Source organism: Neodiprion pinetum, chromosome 2 (genome assembly GCF_021155775.2).
Source record: "Neodiprion pinetum isolate iyNeoPine1 chromosome 2, iyNeoPine1.2, whole genome shotgun sequence".
In the NCBI taxonomy this organism is placed as follows: domain Eukaryota; kingdom Metazoa; phylum Arthropoda; class Insecta; order Hymenoptera; family Diprionidae; genus Neodiprion; species Neodiprion pinetum.
In genome coordinates, this window is record NC_060233.1 from 37335216 (window position 1) to 37348507 (window position 13292).

At 42.6% G+C, this 13292-nt stretch overlaps 2 protein-coding genes across 7 annotated transcripts in view; both read right to left on the reverse strand.

The window, feature by feature from the left end:
* Positions 1–128: 128 nt before the first annotated feature.
* On the reverse strand, positions 129–4143 carry LOC124211221 (mucin-17-like). 3 transcript variants are annotated; one of them, XM_069133378.1, is made up of 5 exons: positions 3435–4143; positions 2200–2391; positions 1824–2131; positions 1502–1757; positions 129–1019 (listed from the first exon to the last, which is right to left on the reverse strand). In XM_069133378.1, exons 2-5 carry the CDS (start codon positions 2285–2287, stop codon positions 826–828), a joined length of 846 nt encoding a protein of 281 aa, XP_068989479.1. In that variant the 5' UTR covers positions 2288–2391; positions 3435–4143; the 3' UTR covers positions 129–825. The 3 variants fall into 3 exon arrangements, with proteins under 3 accessions (XP_068989479.1, XP_046466012.1, XP_068989478.1); XM_046610056.2 differs by having other exon boundaries at positions 2200–3162; XM_069133377.1 differs by lacking the exon at positions 3435–4143 and having other exon boundaries at positions 2200–3340.
* A 5054-nt stretch (positions 4144–9197) lies between these two features.
* The window catches only part of LOC124211211 (Cyclic nucleotide-gated ion channel subunit A), a 61684-nt gene continuing 57589 nt past the window's right edge, over positions 9198–13292 (reverse strand). For all 4 annotated transcript variants that reach the window (XM_069133573.1, XM_069133574.1, XM_069133572.1 and 1 more), the window contains 2 exons: positions 11844–11955; positions 9198–11243 (listed from right to left, as the gene is read on the reverse strand). In XM_069133573.1, coding sequence (XP_068989674.1) covers positions 11087–11243; positions 11844–11955 — 269 coding nt within the window. In that variant the 3' untranslated portion in view covers positions 9198–11086. The remainder of the gene's footprint in view (positions 11244–11843; positions 11956–13292) is intronic.

Here is a 13292-nt window from a genome sequence, read left to right on the forward strand (position 1 = left end):
AAGGTGTGTAAGTTCCCAGGTAAGTTCGGCAAATCGGGCAATGGTGATGCGTACTTTTGCAGGAATCGATGCAGTACGGGACCAAACAACACGGCCAGCATCTGTGAATCGTCATAAATTACCAAACTCCGTTATAAGTCAACAAATTTTCATACTAGGTGTTGCGTGTTCGTAGGTTTAGCGGTCCGGGCACTGACTGGAAAGGGCACAATAAGGGCGTTCAACTTTACCCGCATAGGAAAAGTACCAATGCCGAGATGTGGGTGATGGCCGATCGTCGAGCTTCGATTGCGGTTACGACGACTGTCGCACATCTGGGGCAAATGGTGGCGGTGGGCCTCGGCGGCCAGGCACCCCTGTTGGCTGGAACCGTGACTCTCATATCATTTCCAAAAGCGAGTTTTCCAAGTCGGAATAATCGAAAGTGAAATGAAAAAATTGACAAAAAGGGCCAGGATTTCAACGAGTCCGACATTCGGGAAGATTTACGAATATACGTGAAGAGAAGATTGATGTCGTGTATTACGAGTCACTGAAATAATCTGTTCCATCGAATACGGAGACACGCAGAGACCTTGGGCTTGGGCATAACTTGGCGGGGGTATCGGTGCTACGAATGAGGCGACAGTGTCGTTGGACAGTCTTGGTGGTAGTGGGATGCTCGATTCGGTGTAGAGCGGTCTCTGCTCTCTGAATATTCCCGAATACGTAGGTGGTGGTCCCATTGTGTAAGGTATCAGATCCGGCTGCGGGATGAGGGATGAGGTGAAGAAGAAGAAGAAGAAACAATAAAAAGAAATACTCCAGAGCCTCGTTTTAATTCCATCAGCTCCATACATCTTCTCTCTGAGGGATGTTTCGTGTGAAGCAATTTCTCCAGCTCCATCGATTGTCTGGACGCCTTCGTTGTAAATTCAGCAAGCTTCTTTGGCTGTTGATCGAAGGTGGCGACATTGTGAAATTTGGTAAACCGGGTGTTGTCACAGGCGACGAACTTGTCACGGCAATTGCCGAAGTACCTGTTGATTAATTATACGCAATTTGCCCCATACGCTTAACGCAGAGACACCGTCTAAATTTGACCTATCGAGGATTTCTGAATCTGCGGAATAACGACGATAAACAGGCTGAATTTACTCGTATTGTTTTACATATTGCTCATTTGTTGAATGGGACAAAATATCTTCCTAACGGTGACGGGGTTGACTCCGGACAAAACCAATACCACCAACTGTACCGACTAATCAGGTCAACAGGATATTAAATGTCACTACCTTCGGTGACCATGATTGGATTCTAGCGATTCAATATCCATTTTCTAAATCTATTTGAACGTTTTCAAAATACGTCATATACTTTTCACACTGACGCTTTCTGCGTATGGAACAACTGCTTGCACTAACCAAGCAAAAGTAGTTCGTTGCCAATTTTCAATCAAAACAGCGACAGTGAAATTTAGACGGTTCTCCCCGAAGTAAAAGTTGTCATAAAAGAACTTTACTCGGTTCAACGTTGATGTAACGAATGGGATGATCCTGCTCAATGACGTCCAGCAGCAGACTTCTGGCATCCGGAGTCCGAGTGCCATAGTCAGTGGTCACAGTCAATACTTCACTTTTTGGTCCAGAGCGGCTGGAAGAGACAGAGGTAGCAATCTGCATCACGTTAATAGGGAGCGTCGAGGACTTGGTCGATGTCAAAGAGGGGTGTGGGGGCGTCGCCTGCGTGGCTGCTTCGTGGCTGAACTTCACGGTCACCTGTAAGAATTGAAAATTATGGAAGAAACGTCTACAGGAACAGAACAGAAGATAACGAAGACTTACAGCCTCGACCCGAAACTGCGAGAATACAGATTTAACCGCACTTGTGGAAGATTCGGGACCTTCTATCGTTCCGGAAGGCATTTCCGCCTCCAGTATTTCCGGCACTGCCGACGGGGGTTTTTGATCCTCCTCGTTAGATTTGGACATCGTAACCCCTATCAACGTCAATGGTGTTTGCGTACCGCGCATAGTCTGCTTGAAAGTTCCCGGTAAAGGATTCACCGGGTACTTGATTATCGCCTCTAACGATTCAGGAACTTCTTGCGCCGTATCCAAGTTGCGACTTGTCGGGGATGTGAACTTTGAACCTGGAAATTAATGCGAATAGCTTCATCATACGTTGCGTCTAGCAGCTTACTTTACTTTGTTATAGTACCTGTTGCTTCGGCGTTACGGCATTCGTTGTAATCTTCGGTGATCGCGGAGCCATTTTTAGAGGCGCTGGGTTCCGGATTGACCTCCATAAGCAGTTATACGGGTTTCAATTCATTGTCGAATGCAGGTCTTACGGTTTGCAGTAGGAACTTTGAGAACAGCTTGATTATGGAGCTTAGTCGAGGCAATTGTCCTGTAACATTTCCTGTGCCTTAACAAGTTGCCGCTATCGGAACCCGTCAGTATTTCGGGCGGGATTGTCATCAGGCAAAGAGGGCACTTGTGTATCGGATTTTTACCGAGCACCGTGAAATGCGGGACAAAACACAAACTGTGAAAACGTAGAGACTACAGTTAGGCGATTATGAGCGAATAAAATCAAGTTCAAGGCTTGGAACGAGGAAACAGTTGTTAGAATGCAAGTGGCTAATAACCAAAATGGACACAGGAGCTTGCTCATGATGTAGGTGAACGAGGATGACCCATACGTAACAATAGTCTTAATTTTCTCCTCACAACCAGGACAAACTACCACAATTGGTCGGTAGGTCGACGGCATGAATTTCAGCAGTATTCCCATTTTTAATACAAGTGTTTTCCAGAATTGAAAGTTGAATTTTAACAAGCCTGATATCTGGACAGAGGCAAAACCATGCTGCACGGATCTACGCGAAACTACATGAAATTTTTAAAAAGCCTGTTTGCACGCAAGTGATGGGATCAACGATAACAAATGCTTGGAATATGTGTCAGAGTCAGAAAGGGTTGGTATACGTAACCTGCTAAAGACGATCAAGTCGGTGTGCAGTCCAATTGTACGTTTGCATCAGGATAGTTCTAGCGGTAATTCTGTCTCTGGGCTCCGTACGGCGAAGTTCTGCCACCAAGGATAACACGAGAACAGATCGGGCACCTGTGCCTTGGAGTTCTCAACACGTTTGTGAAACGTGGCAACAAACATAAGCTGCGACAACGTCAGTACGTGATTGTCATTTGGTATGCACGAGGTCCTCCTATCGTTCAAACTCAAACACGCAGGGGACAAATTTCGCGAATCCAAGCAACAAATATACTCGTACCAGACACGATATACTTCACACTGAATTTACGTTAACTTTGTCTTTGTAGAAATTCACCGTTCCCGTTACGTCTGCCAATGAGCTTTAGAGTGAGTGAGCTGATCGCAGATCCAGCTATGCAGGAGTATACAGTAAAGTGAAGAGGAAACATCCTTACCAACATGGTAGAAGAACGGTGCTGAGCAAGGACATGTACCATTTCGGACCTGGGTCCACTGCTGCATGTACATAACAATTGCAGTGCGGACAAAGTATTTCGGCCGACGTTGCACCGCTGATATGCCGATTGGTCACATTGTCCGAGGAACATTTATCCTCCCAGTAAACGTTCTTACAATCGTTCGCGTCCCTGTGCCGATAGTTGCCGAGATTATCTAGACTCTCAGAGTTTTCATCGTTGTATCTCCACTCTTCTCGATCATCCGATTCCTCGTCGCACCAGCTGCACCTGTCGTGATGCTCGTCGTAGTGACGCCTCTCATTCCTGTCTTGGGAATGGTCGTAGTATTTTTCATCGAATGGTTCTAATTGAGCCATAATGTTTCCCAGCACTCAAGATTAACTAGGAACTTCCCGTAGCGAAACTTTGCTCAGCCTCTCCCATTCGTTATCGCGTGAAAACCACTGTTTTGATAGTTATGTACTCTTGAGGTACGTGCGTGGCCAACTCCCCACGGGACAATCGAAATCCAACTGAAACTTGACGGAAACTATGACACGTAATTGACAAGGGATGTCACAATATATGTATACGTATATGCAGTGTGTATGGTGGAAATTTCAGGGCAGTATAGATTTTAGGTAAAAGGAATTGAAACCAACCTGTTTAGCCCAGAAGAATTTTGAAGAAATCGGAAGAATTCTGGTACTTGGTCGCAGGGTAAGAAAGTGTTTTTATTTTTAATTTATATTCTATGATTTCGAAACTGTATAAGCAGTGTCCGGACGTTCTTAAGTTAATTTTGAATTTATCTTTGGTTATTCAGACGCCTTGAGACGTCTGCATCTCGATGCTGGGGTCATTGCCACGAGAATTTAGTGTCACTAAAATCCGTGAGGACAGCGTTGAAGTACCGAGTTCTGTACTCGGCAGATTTTTCCGCGACTTGCGGCGTTCTTCAGGCTATTTTCGCGCGTCCAATTTTTCGTCGATTTACAAAGAAGCCGCAAACGGGCCTGTCATTTATAATTCGAGAAATAAATAATCCAATAGTGACTGTGAATAAGACGGACGAGTTGGACGTTCAGCGATATGAAGTCACAATTAACACCCGAGGAAGTACGTCCAAGCGGTAGCAGCTATCGTGCGTATAAATTCAAGGCCGGCATAATCTAGATAAAGAATTATACCCAAGCGTGATATCCAGAAAAGATGTTCGATCACAGTGATTAGTAACATCTGTGTAACGCCGAGTGCGGCAAATGCGGAATGGTTGTCAACTCGTGATTCGGATCGCGAAAACGTAAGAAAACAAACGTGCGGAAAAAAAAATTAACAACATTTCCTGTGCATAATTTCTGCCCTTCGAAGAAGACTCATCCGCGAAAACGATCATGGAAATGGGAAGTCTGACCGAAACCGGAACTGCTGACAGTTCGCGTGACGGTCAAATGTCCGTCGAAAGATTTGTGCCGATTAACGACAACGATACCTCGACTGGTGACCTGAAGTGCAAGAAATTCTCAACACGTTCGTCCTGGAAATATTTGCACGGTAATATCCTCGCTACGTACTTTCTTCCAGATTGGATCCTCATTACAAAGGGTGAACCGTACGTTCAATTTCCTGTTTTCAGAGCATACAACCCTCGGGCCGCGACTGGCCACTATGACTTGCCCAAATTGTCTTATGGCCATTGAAACCGCTGTCCGATACGTCGAAACCAGTCAAACTCATCTGGTTGCGGTCTGCCTGTTTCCTTTAGGGTTAGGGATTACTTATTGTTTATAAGGAATGTGATTTTGCCTGAAGTTAAGCGAAGAGAATTTAAGGGCTGGAATCCAATCCGGAGATATTCGGCTACCACGTTCAACGCTTAAGAGTTTAAAAACTATCCCCTAGTTTATTGTTGTCAGGGGAGAGGTATTATAGCTCATTAATTTATTCCCCCGAGGGATTTATTCACCCTTCCAAGCCCCGAACATCGTTCGATCGCAATCCACCCTAGTCAATCAACGTCAGTCGTTAAATCTTCGGTATTCTCTTTTGTTACAGTTTGTGCCTTCTCCCCTATTGCACACCGTATTTTCGAAACGCCGAACACTACTGTCCCCTGTGTGACATTTATTTGGGTACTTGTTTTGCCAAAGGAGTAAACGGTGTGAAATGCTGACATGACAAATCCGCGAACGAGTGATTGTACTGGATTAATCAATTTTTAACTACGTTTGTCATTGAGTCTTGAATCCTCGCTCAACCCAAAAACCGTCTTTTTCCTCAACCGTTGACTCAAGGAAGGAGCCATACAATTTTATTTTATCACTGGTCCCGATCCCAATTACAACATATTGACTAGATATAATTGGTTATTCTCTTTTAGTGGTTCGTCGATCTGTTACAATGCTAAAAACACATTAAATTAAAGCGTGCATGCGCGTGTACTTTTTTAATTGTCATCCAACACCTAACACACGTACGATTCAATACGCTATCTAACCTTAATATAAATATACTATAATTACTTATGGATAAATGTTACTCAGTGAGAATAAAAGACTTGAGGATTAATGACACAATTATTATTTTCACGCGAACGGGCGTAGGTACTTCTGGTCGATAAGGTAACTACAAAATGAATGAGAAATGTCCTAATTTCATCGGCAGCCGCTTTTGTGCTTGGTAACTCGTGGATCTGGGTCGCTGGATATCATTTTCTAAAGTTGGGCTGCAATTACTGGTCATTGCGTCGGGCAGGGTAAGAATAATTTACACTAAATTGTCGGAATTTTACCGCACGATTTCGTCCGTTCGCTCGTTTAACCCCGTGCTATCTATTCTTTTTTTTCTTATCTCTCTTTCTCTTATACTTTCTCTTCGGGATCATCCCTTTCTCATGAAAATGCCGAGTACACGAAATTCGTAGTGATTTGATTACTTTGAGAGAAAACCCTTGCATCAAGAGAAAGAAGAGCTTCAGCCTGTAATTTTATATACGTACGACTATTAAAAAATGGTGCCGTGTTCCGCGCCTATCATCGTATAGATTTTCTCCTCCGCATCCGTAACGTCTTCACGATAGAATGTAAAAAGTTTGCACAAGAATCGCCTCGTTTCGCGACAGCTGCGCAAACAACGAGGTGCAGGAGAACGTTACTAATTTATTGGGCATTAAAAAACAGCTACACGAAACGGGCGTTTGATGGGTATGACGATCGATCCTCGATTCCAGCTCATGGCAATCCTGGCACACAGTAGCATCTGGGATTTGGTCATTAATGTGGAAAACTCCCCGAAATTGTATCAAGATTTATCTCAGCTTTAGGCGTAGCCATGAGGAACTTCAGCGTAAAGACGAGCACTTTGTCACGCCTTTAACCAGCAGCTGCTTTCGAATCTTCCGATGGGCGAGTAGACACTTCGTGCTAGCTTCTGAATATACGATTTGCTCACCATCTGCAGAAGCAAACAAGTTTGTTTATTGTGATAAAAAATAAAAATAAAAATAAAAACATACAAACGAGTCCGACTACTTCCACGCTTCAAACTGCTGCAAATATTTGTCGAGTTCGATTTTCCAATACTCCACAATTGCGATTCCGTATTTCCCCAACTCGCGTGCAAGTCTGATAACTCACGTTAGTTTTTAGAGAAAATAAAAAGATCCGAAAAATTTTCATAATCCTTCGGAATTGCGCGGCGTTACTCGAGTCAGGTTCGGCGTTTCGAGAACTTCGAGAACGGGACGAATAGCATTCATATCCATCCTGTTAAATATGCGGTGCGAAACCGGAAGCTGTTGTTGAGTAATTTCCGTTGATATATAGGTCCGAGCTCCGGAAGAAGACGGCTTCAACCGCAGGCGCAATATGTGAATGTCAACGAAGTCTCTCAGCCACGTTATATAATGCTTTTATCACTAGAACCGATTCGGAGTCTGGAGTTTACGACGAGATTCCGTTTTAGTTGGATATCTCATGAATGCAATTCTAGTGGCGGATGAATTTAGATTCGATGTAAATTCTTTATTGCCTTCAACCCCGTTCGTGTCAAAGGTGCGTTGTATAAACGGCGAAGGTATTCGTCGATAAACTCGGCGTTGAACCGCGAATAATGTCGAGCATTGACAACACAGTGTGTAGTTTGAAGTTGAACGATGCCTATGTACCGTGTCCATCGTCACCGCGCGATGGTTCGACGAATGAACCGTCTCGGGGTAATGTGACTGGTCATAATGCAGGTATTAAATACGGTGAATAATATCGCGAAAGTCTCACTTTTTTTCTTATCATAACCGTGGGCACGGTATTCCCTGCACGATTTTCATTCCCGACCACGAGAGGCTGCAGAACGAATTGCAGAAGTTAGACGTATCTAGAATTCCCCGACACCGTTAAACTCCTTCGTGGCGTAGGTTCGTTATAGTTAGGTACATATTTATACACAGACATATTTATTTACACGTATATATGATACCCTCTACATACAGGGCCGAAAACCTCCGGCAATTCGTTACTTTTGACACACAGCCAGCTACAGCAGCGGCAGACAATAAATAACTGTCTGATTATTACCCGATAAAAAATTGTCACAACAAACTTGCCCCCGGGGCTCAAGAGTCTGCAGGTTAAAGTGAGCGCGTCGGTTCTTTGACGCGGAAATTAAATCATCCTCGGTCATTGAAGTGAATTACGACGAAGCCGAATTTAGGGATAAATTTGAAAAGTCTGGGTAACGAAAATATCGTAAAATCGACCCCGTTAAAAAATGAAATATTTTAAGGAAAATAGTAAAGAGATAAAGAGGAAAAAATTAATGGAAATTTTTCTTTGAACCCGCAAGACCTGCTTCACAAGTGAAATTCATCGATCCATATTCGTGAAGTATTGAATGATCCATGTTTACAGACAAAAGTCTGATACGTTGAGTAAATTTATGGAATTATCAATGGATTCGGATAATACAAGCGATGTCACAATTCCATGTATCATGTAACAGTTGTTCAAACAATAATCGGGAAAATTTATCGGCCATCTTTGCCCGAGGGCATTTGACGATATGGAAGAATTATTGGAACCCGTTTCTGCTCTGGTGCTAATCGATTATAAGGCTGTCTTCTCGGTCCAGCAAAGCCTTTTTCTAATTTTTCCAGATTCACGATCCCTACACAGCTTCCTCGCGGTCTGCGCTGACAGTATCAGCGAAGGAATTGCCTCCTGAACGGCTCTTTATTGTCAGTGACTTTTCTAGATAGTAAATATCGATTCGATACGTATACGTACGGGTGTATTGATGTCACATTGTAGGGTTGATAAATTCGGTTTTGTACGTGGATATACCCGAGGAGTCAGCAGGGGATAAGAACACCTGAAAAAATATTATATGTATATATGTACACACACACACATACCTATATACCTATCCTATGGGAATTTCCTCGTAGTTCAATTTTAGCGGTTCATTGGCCTCTTGGAAAAGTACAGTATTCCCCGTCTTCTGCTTCTCAAATATTCTCTACGGACACAACCCCCAGGATATACGGTCAATGAACTTGGACTACACCCTAAAAAAAACTTCTCTCTTATTGTAGATTGGCAAATATTTGGTCGTCTAATCGGCACTTGTTACTAAAATTGTTTGCGTTTATCGGATACACAGAAGCTCGTGACACGTATTATTCAATATTCGACGTCGCTGGTATACAATTTAATATTAATATTTATTGATTTTTCTTTTCTTTTTTCTTTTTTTTTTTTCATATATTACAGTGCCCAATACAAAAATCTTCTATGCAATCATCAACATTCATTTACATCGCCGCTACCTACGGCGGTATAACATACGAAAATAGATATGTAACTAGTCACAATGTTTGCGTAATCATCTTTGGAAAAAACATTTGATGCCGTTTTAGACGCGGATTTATTGGTACCTATTCGCTTATCCAGATATATCTCTATATATTGTTGTTGTTGTTGTTGTTGTGGTTGTTGTTATTATTATTATTATTATTATTATTACTATTATTATTGTTATTCTTATTATTATTATAAAATATGGTGTATCCTTGTGTACATTTTAATATCTAATATGTACATATATGTATATGTATCTCTTTAACCGTTCAACATTTATGTGTTCAATTGCGTATGATCGCTTATATTTTTCGTCATTTAATCGTATATCCGCCGGCGTGTTTCCGTTTCATTTTTTCTTTTCACAATAACTGCCGTACGGAATCGCACTCGGCGATAAATTATTTCGCGACTTTCTCTCGATTCGCGATTTCTTCGCCGACACACGTTACATTTTACGATGCGCATAATTTCACTCGTTGGCAATAGCGAAGTGTAAGCAGTAAGCTTTCCGAATTAGGATGTTATATTGAAGGGAAACAGTCACCTAAGTTACCTGCCCGTATAGGTGATCTATTTCTATCTATTTCCGTCACGATAAACCGGGACGAGTCGAGGCTTTCAACTCCTCTAGCAATTTTCGCAGCAGCCTGATTCCACAGCCGTTTTCAGCCGCGGGTTTTCGGAAATATTGGAGTGAGCAATCAGCTCAGAGCGAACAGAACGCGGCTTGGTTGTTTGAATCATTTTTCAAAAGCCGGAACGGCCTCTACCGCAGACCACGGACTTCCGCTCTCGAAGACTCATTTTTCGCTTCATCTACTCTCGAGTTAGATGAATTGCTGGCGTAAATGAAGTATGTGCAAGGTTTCTTCCGTTTTCCTTCGGCGTACCGCAATTTTCGACATGTCACATGTTTCCGATTTTACCTAATCTTTAGCCTGTAGGTATGAATCGTTAGATCGCAAGAGGCAAAAATAAGGAAAAAACGAAAAAGAAAATTATCCGAATTCGTAATTAAAATACGGTTATCACTTACTGGCGTTCCGTTCGAGCGACAGCTTGTTGAAAAGAAAATTCTGTTGTACGTTAAAACAGATGCAGGCACGTACAACACCTATCAACACGTGTTTAATAACGCACCAGTACGTCGAAGCTGTCGATCGCTTCAAAATATTTTAGCACCTGTTCGATCATATTTTAACGCTAGTTAATCAAAAATATAATATTTTAACGCCCCGCGCGTACATCATATGTAAGTTCACAAAAATGATCCATCATTGTATTGCGCACCTTACGATTAATCGTGCAGTTATAACAATTATTTTTTGTTATTATTTTAATTACGTCTGTGTTGTTCTCGTATTTTTCATTTTAGGCCATACGTGTATCATATACTCTAAGTTATCTTAGCGTTGGTTTATGCCGGTTATTTCCACTATTAAAAATTACCTGTTAGGTGCACACTATTCAAGATACCTCAAGTCGACGAGAACAAAATCCTTTTTCAAATTATCTACAAGATATTTAATTGTTTATATTCTTCGTCCGCCATGCTTCGAGCATGCGAGTATAAGAAAATATTTCCTTAAAATGAAAGAAAAAGACCAAAAAAAAAAATAAAATAACAAACGTGGTAAAACGAATGGAGGAAGGCAGCAGCAACGCACTTTGCGATCGGTATAATATCACAAGCTCGCAATTAGCTCAGCGATCGTCCCCGTGCGGCAAAACTCTACGCGCAAGTTATTCCGAGGAAACCTTTTCCGAGTGGAGATCTAACGAGCAAAGTTAGGGCTAAACCGTGTTTTGCTTGTATCTTCTGGCGCAATTATTTCTCCTTGCCCGCTGGAAGCTACGACGATGTTGATTAACGGATATTCCAGCGCCTCCGGCCGCACCCTGTTCCTCGTCCAGTTCCAGTTCCAGCTCGCTGCAGCTGTCGCTTGGATATCTACAGTACAAAAACACGACCTGACACTTTCCTCGTATTTCATCACTTCGCGATTTATATTTCATTTTATATTTATTTCTATATCTCGTCCCGCCTCGATCCTCCAGCATTACGATTTAAATTTCAAAAACTTTTCAACTTAAGGGTGTTTCCCAGAGGTAATACCGGTAGAAATGATTAAAACAGAATCCGTTCGAGAGTTAAAAGTTTTCGTTTCGAAGTGGAAAGAAAAAAGAGAAAAAAAAAAAACAAACAAACTTTCAATTACGTTAAAAATTAACTTCCGTACGTCCGTTTGAATGAAGCTCTGCAGAAAATGGTTGGCAAAACGGTAACCACGCTTCTGGGCGTTAACGAATTTATAATAGATATATGTACGTATAATGTACGTGTAAACTGAATCACCAGTGAATCCGTCGTAATCATTCACGTCGTTAAATTGTGCGGAGTGTTCAAGGGTGAGCTGACACCCTTAAATCTCCTGAAATGGTCGGGTGACATCAGAAATACGTATTCACAGAGTATGAGGGCGAAACGTGGACGCAGGCGAGACAATATCTAGTCGTTGCAGAGTTTATAGGCATACGGTTGATAACTTACGATGATTCCCTACGTTCGACTCGGGCGAGACGCTGCTTCATCTTTGCGTGGCTGCTCGAATACTCGGCGAGAAGTCGGGCGAGTCGGGTCTGAAGGTTGTCGACGGTGTTTTCTGAAGCACAGATGTTAATTATCAAAGGTTTGGCGCGGTGTTGGTTGAATATTTATATCGCCTGCAGACGTGATCGTGCGAAAAATTTGATGTTACAACTCGTGGCTGTAGTGTGAAATTTTTTATTTTGTCTGGAGGCTTTCGCCGGCCGCTGCAGTGTTAAAAAGACGTAATCCGTTTAGGCCGAGGTCGAGCCCGAACTACCAGAGACCGTTATAATATATTCGAAATTACCGTCATCACAGCCGAGCGATATAACGCTCTGGTGGTGATTTAGGATTTTCCGCTCCCCGAGTTGCATCACGTAGGTCTAGAAAAACGGGAGCACCGAGGCTTTTGTCCCGAATCGTCGGGATGATGTAGCGATATTTTGATGAAGGTATTCTGCACCGGGAACTTTTCTACTTGACGTCAAACGATCCTGACGCTTCGAAAAACGAGGAAGTTCTCCTCGCCGACTCTCCGATAGTTCTTCAAACTATCTTTCGGCTACACGATATCGCCTCTTTTTTCACTACATCGCGTATCCCTTCACCGGCGAATGCCATAAATCATACGGGGTCTTCTCATTCTTCAACTTCCTGTTTAACTATACGTCGCGTCGATGTATATGGGTGTCGATCATGTAATCGACTCGATATGCCCTTCGGAAAAATAAATACACGCGATTGGCACAGTTTGAAAAACTCTAGGTTTCAGTCCAACGGAAACGAGGCCAAGAATACTGAAACCCGGAATCGAAAATCTTGACGGAATCAGCGTCAATTTGTTAACGCCTTGCTCCGCGATGATACATACCTACCTAGTTAAATTTCTTTTAAAATATCACTAGGCCAAGATATATTTCCATGCGCGCATAATAATGCGCGTGTCCTTTGTGAAAAAATGCTCGATCATTTTGGGGGCAACACTCTTATACGCGTTCGATAAAAGGTTCTCCCGGAGGAAATTCTCTGGATAAATTTCGTGGCTGAAGATCCTCGAAAGAAGTGGAAGAAGAAAAACCGATGAATCAGGCCGAACAGAGCTGAGCTTCGAATAACCATTTACCGGAAGTTCCGCGTTGTATCAGCTTACATAGTCGAGCTCTGTACATCGATTACATCCGTTGCTGCATACTCCCGTTTCATCATTCGCCTGATCATGCCTCTGTGAGGAGACAAAAAATCAATCGTCTCTGAGCGACTATAGGATTCGATCAAATAACTAAATTCCCCTGAATAGACAGAAGGGAAGATGTCGACTGAGCCGATCGTCGAGAAGGAATGTTACATAAACATCGAAGCCGTTTGAACCGGCCATAGCAAATACCCACAAAATACACTAAGCCTTGTCAA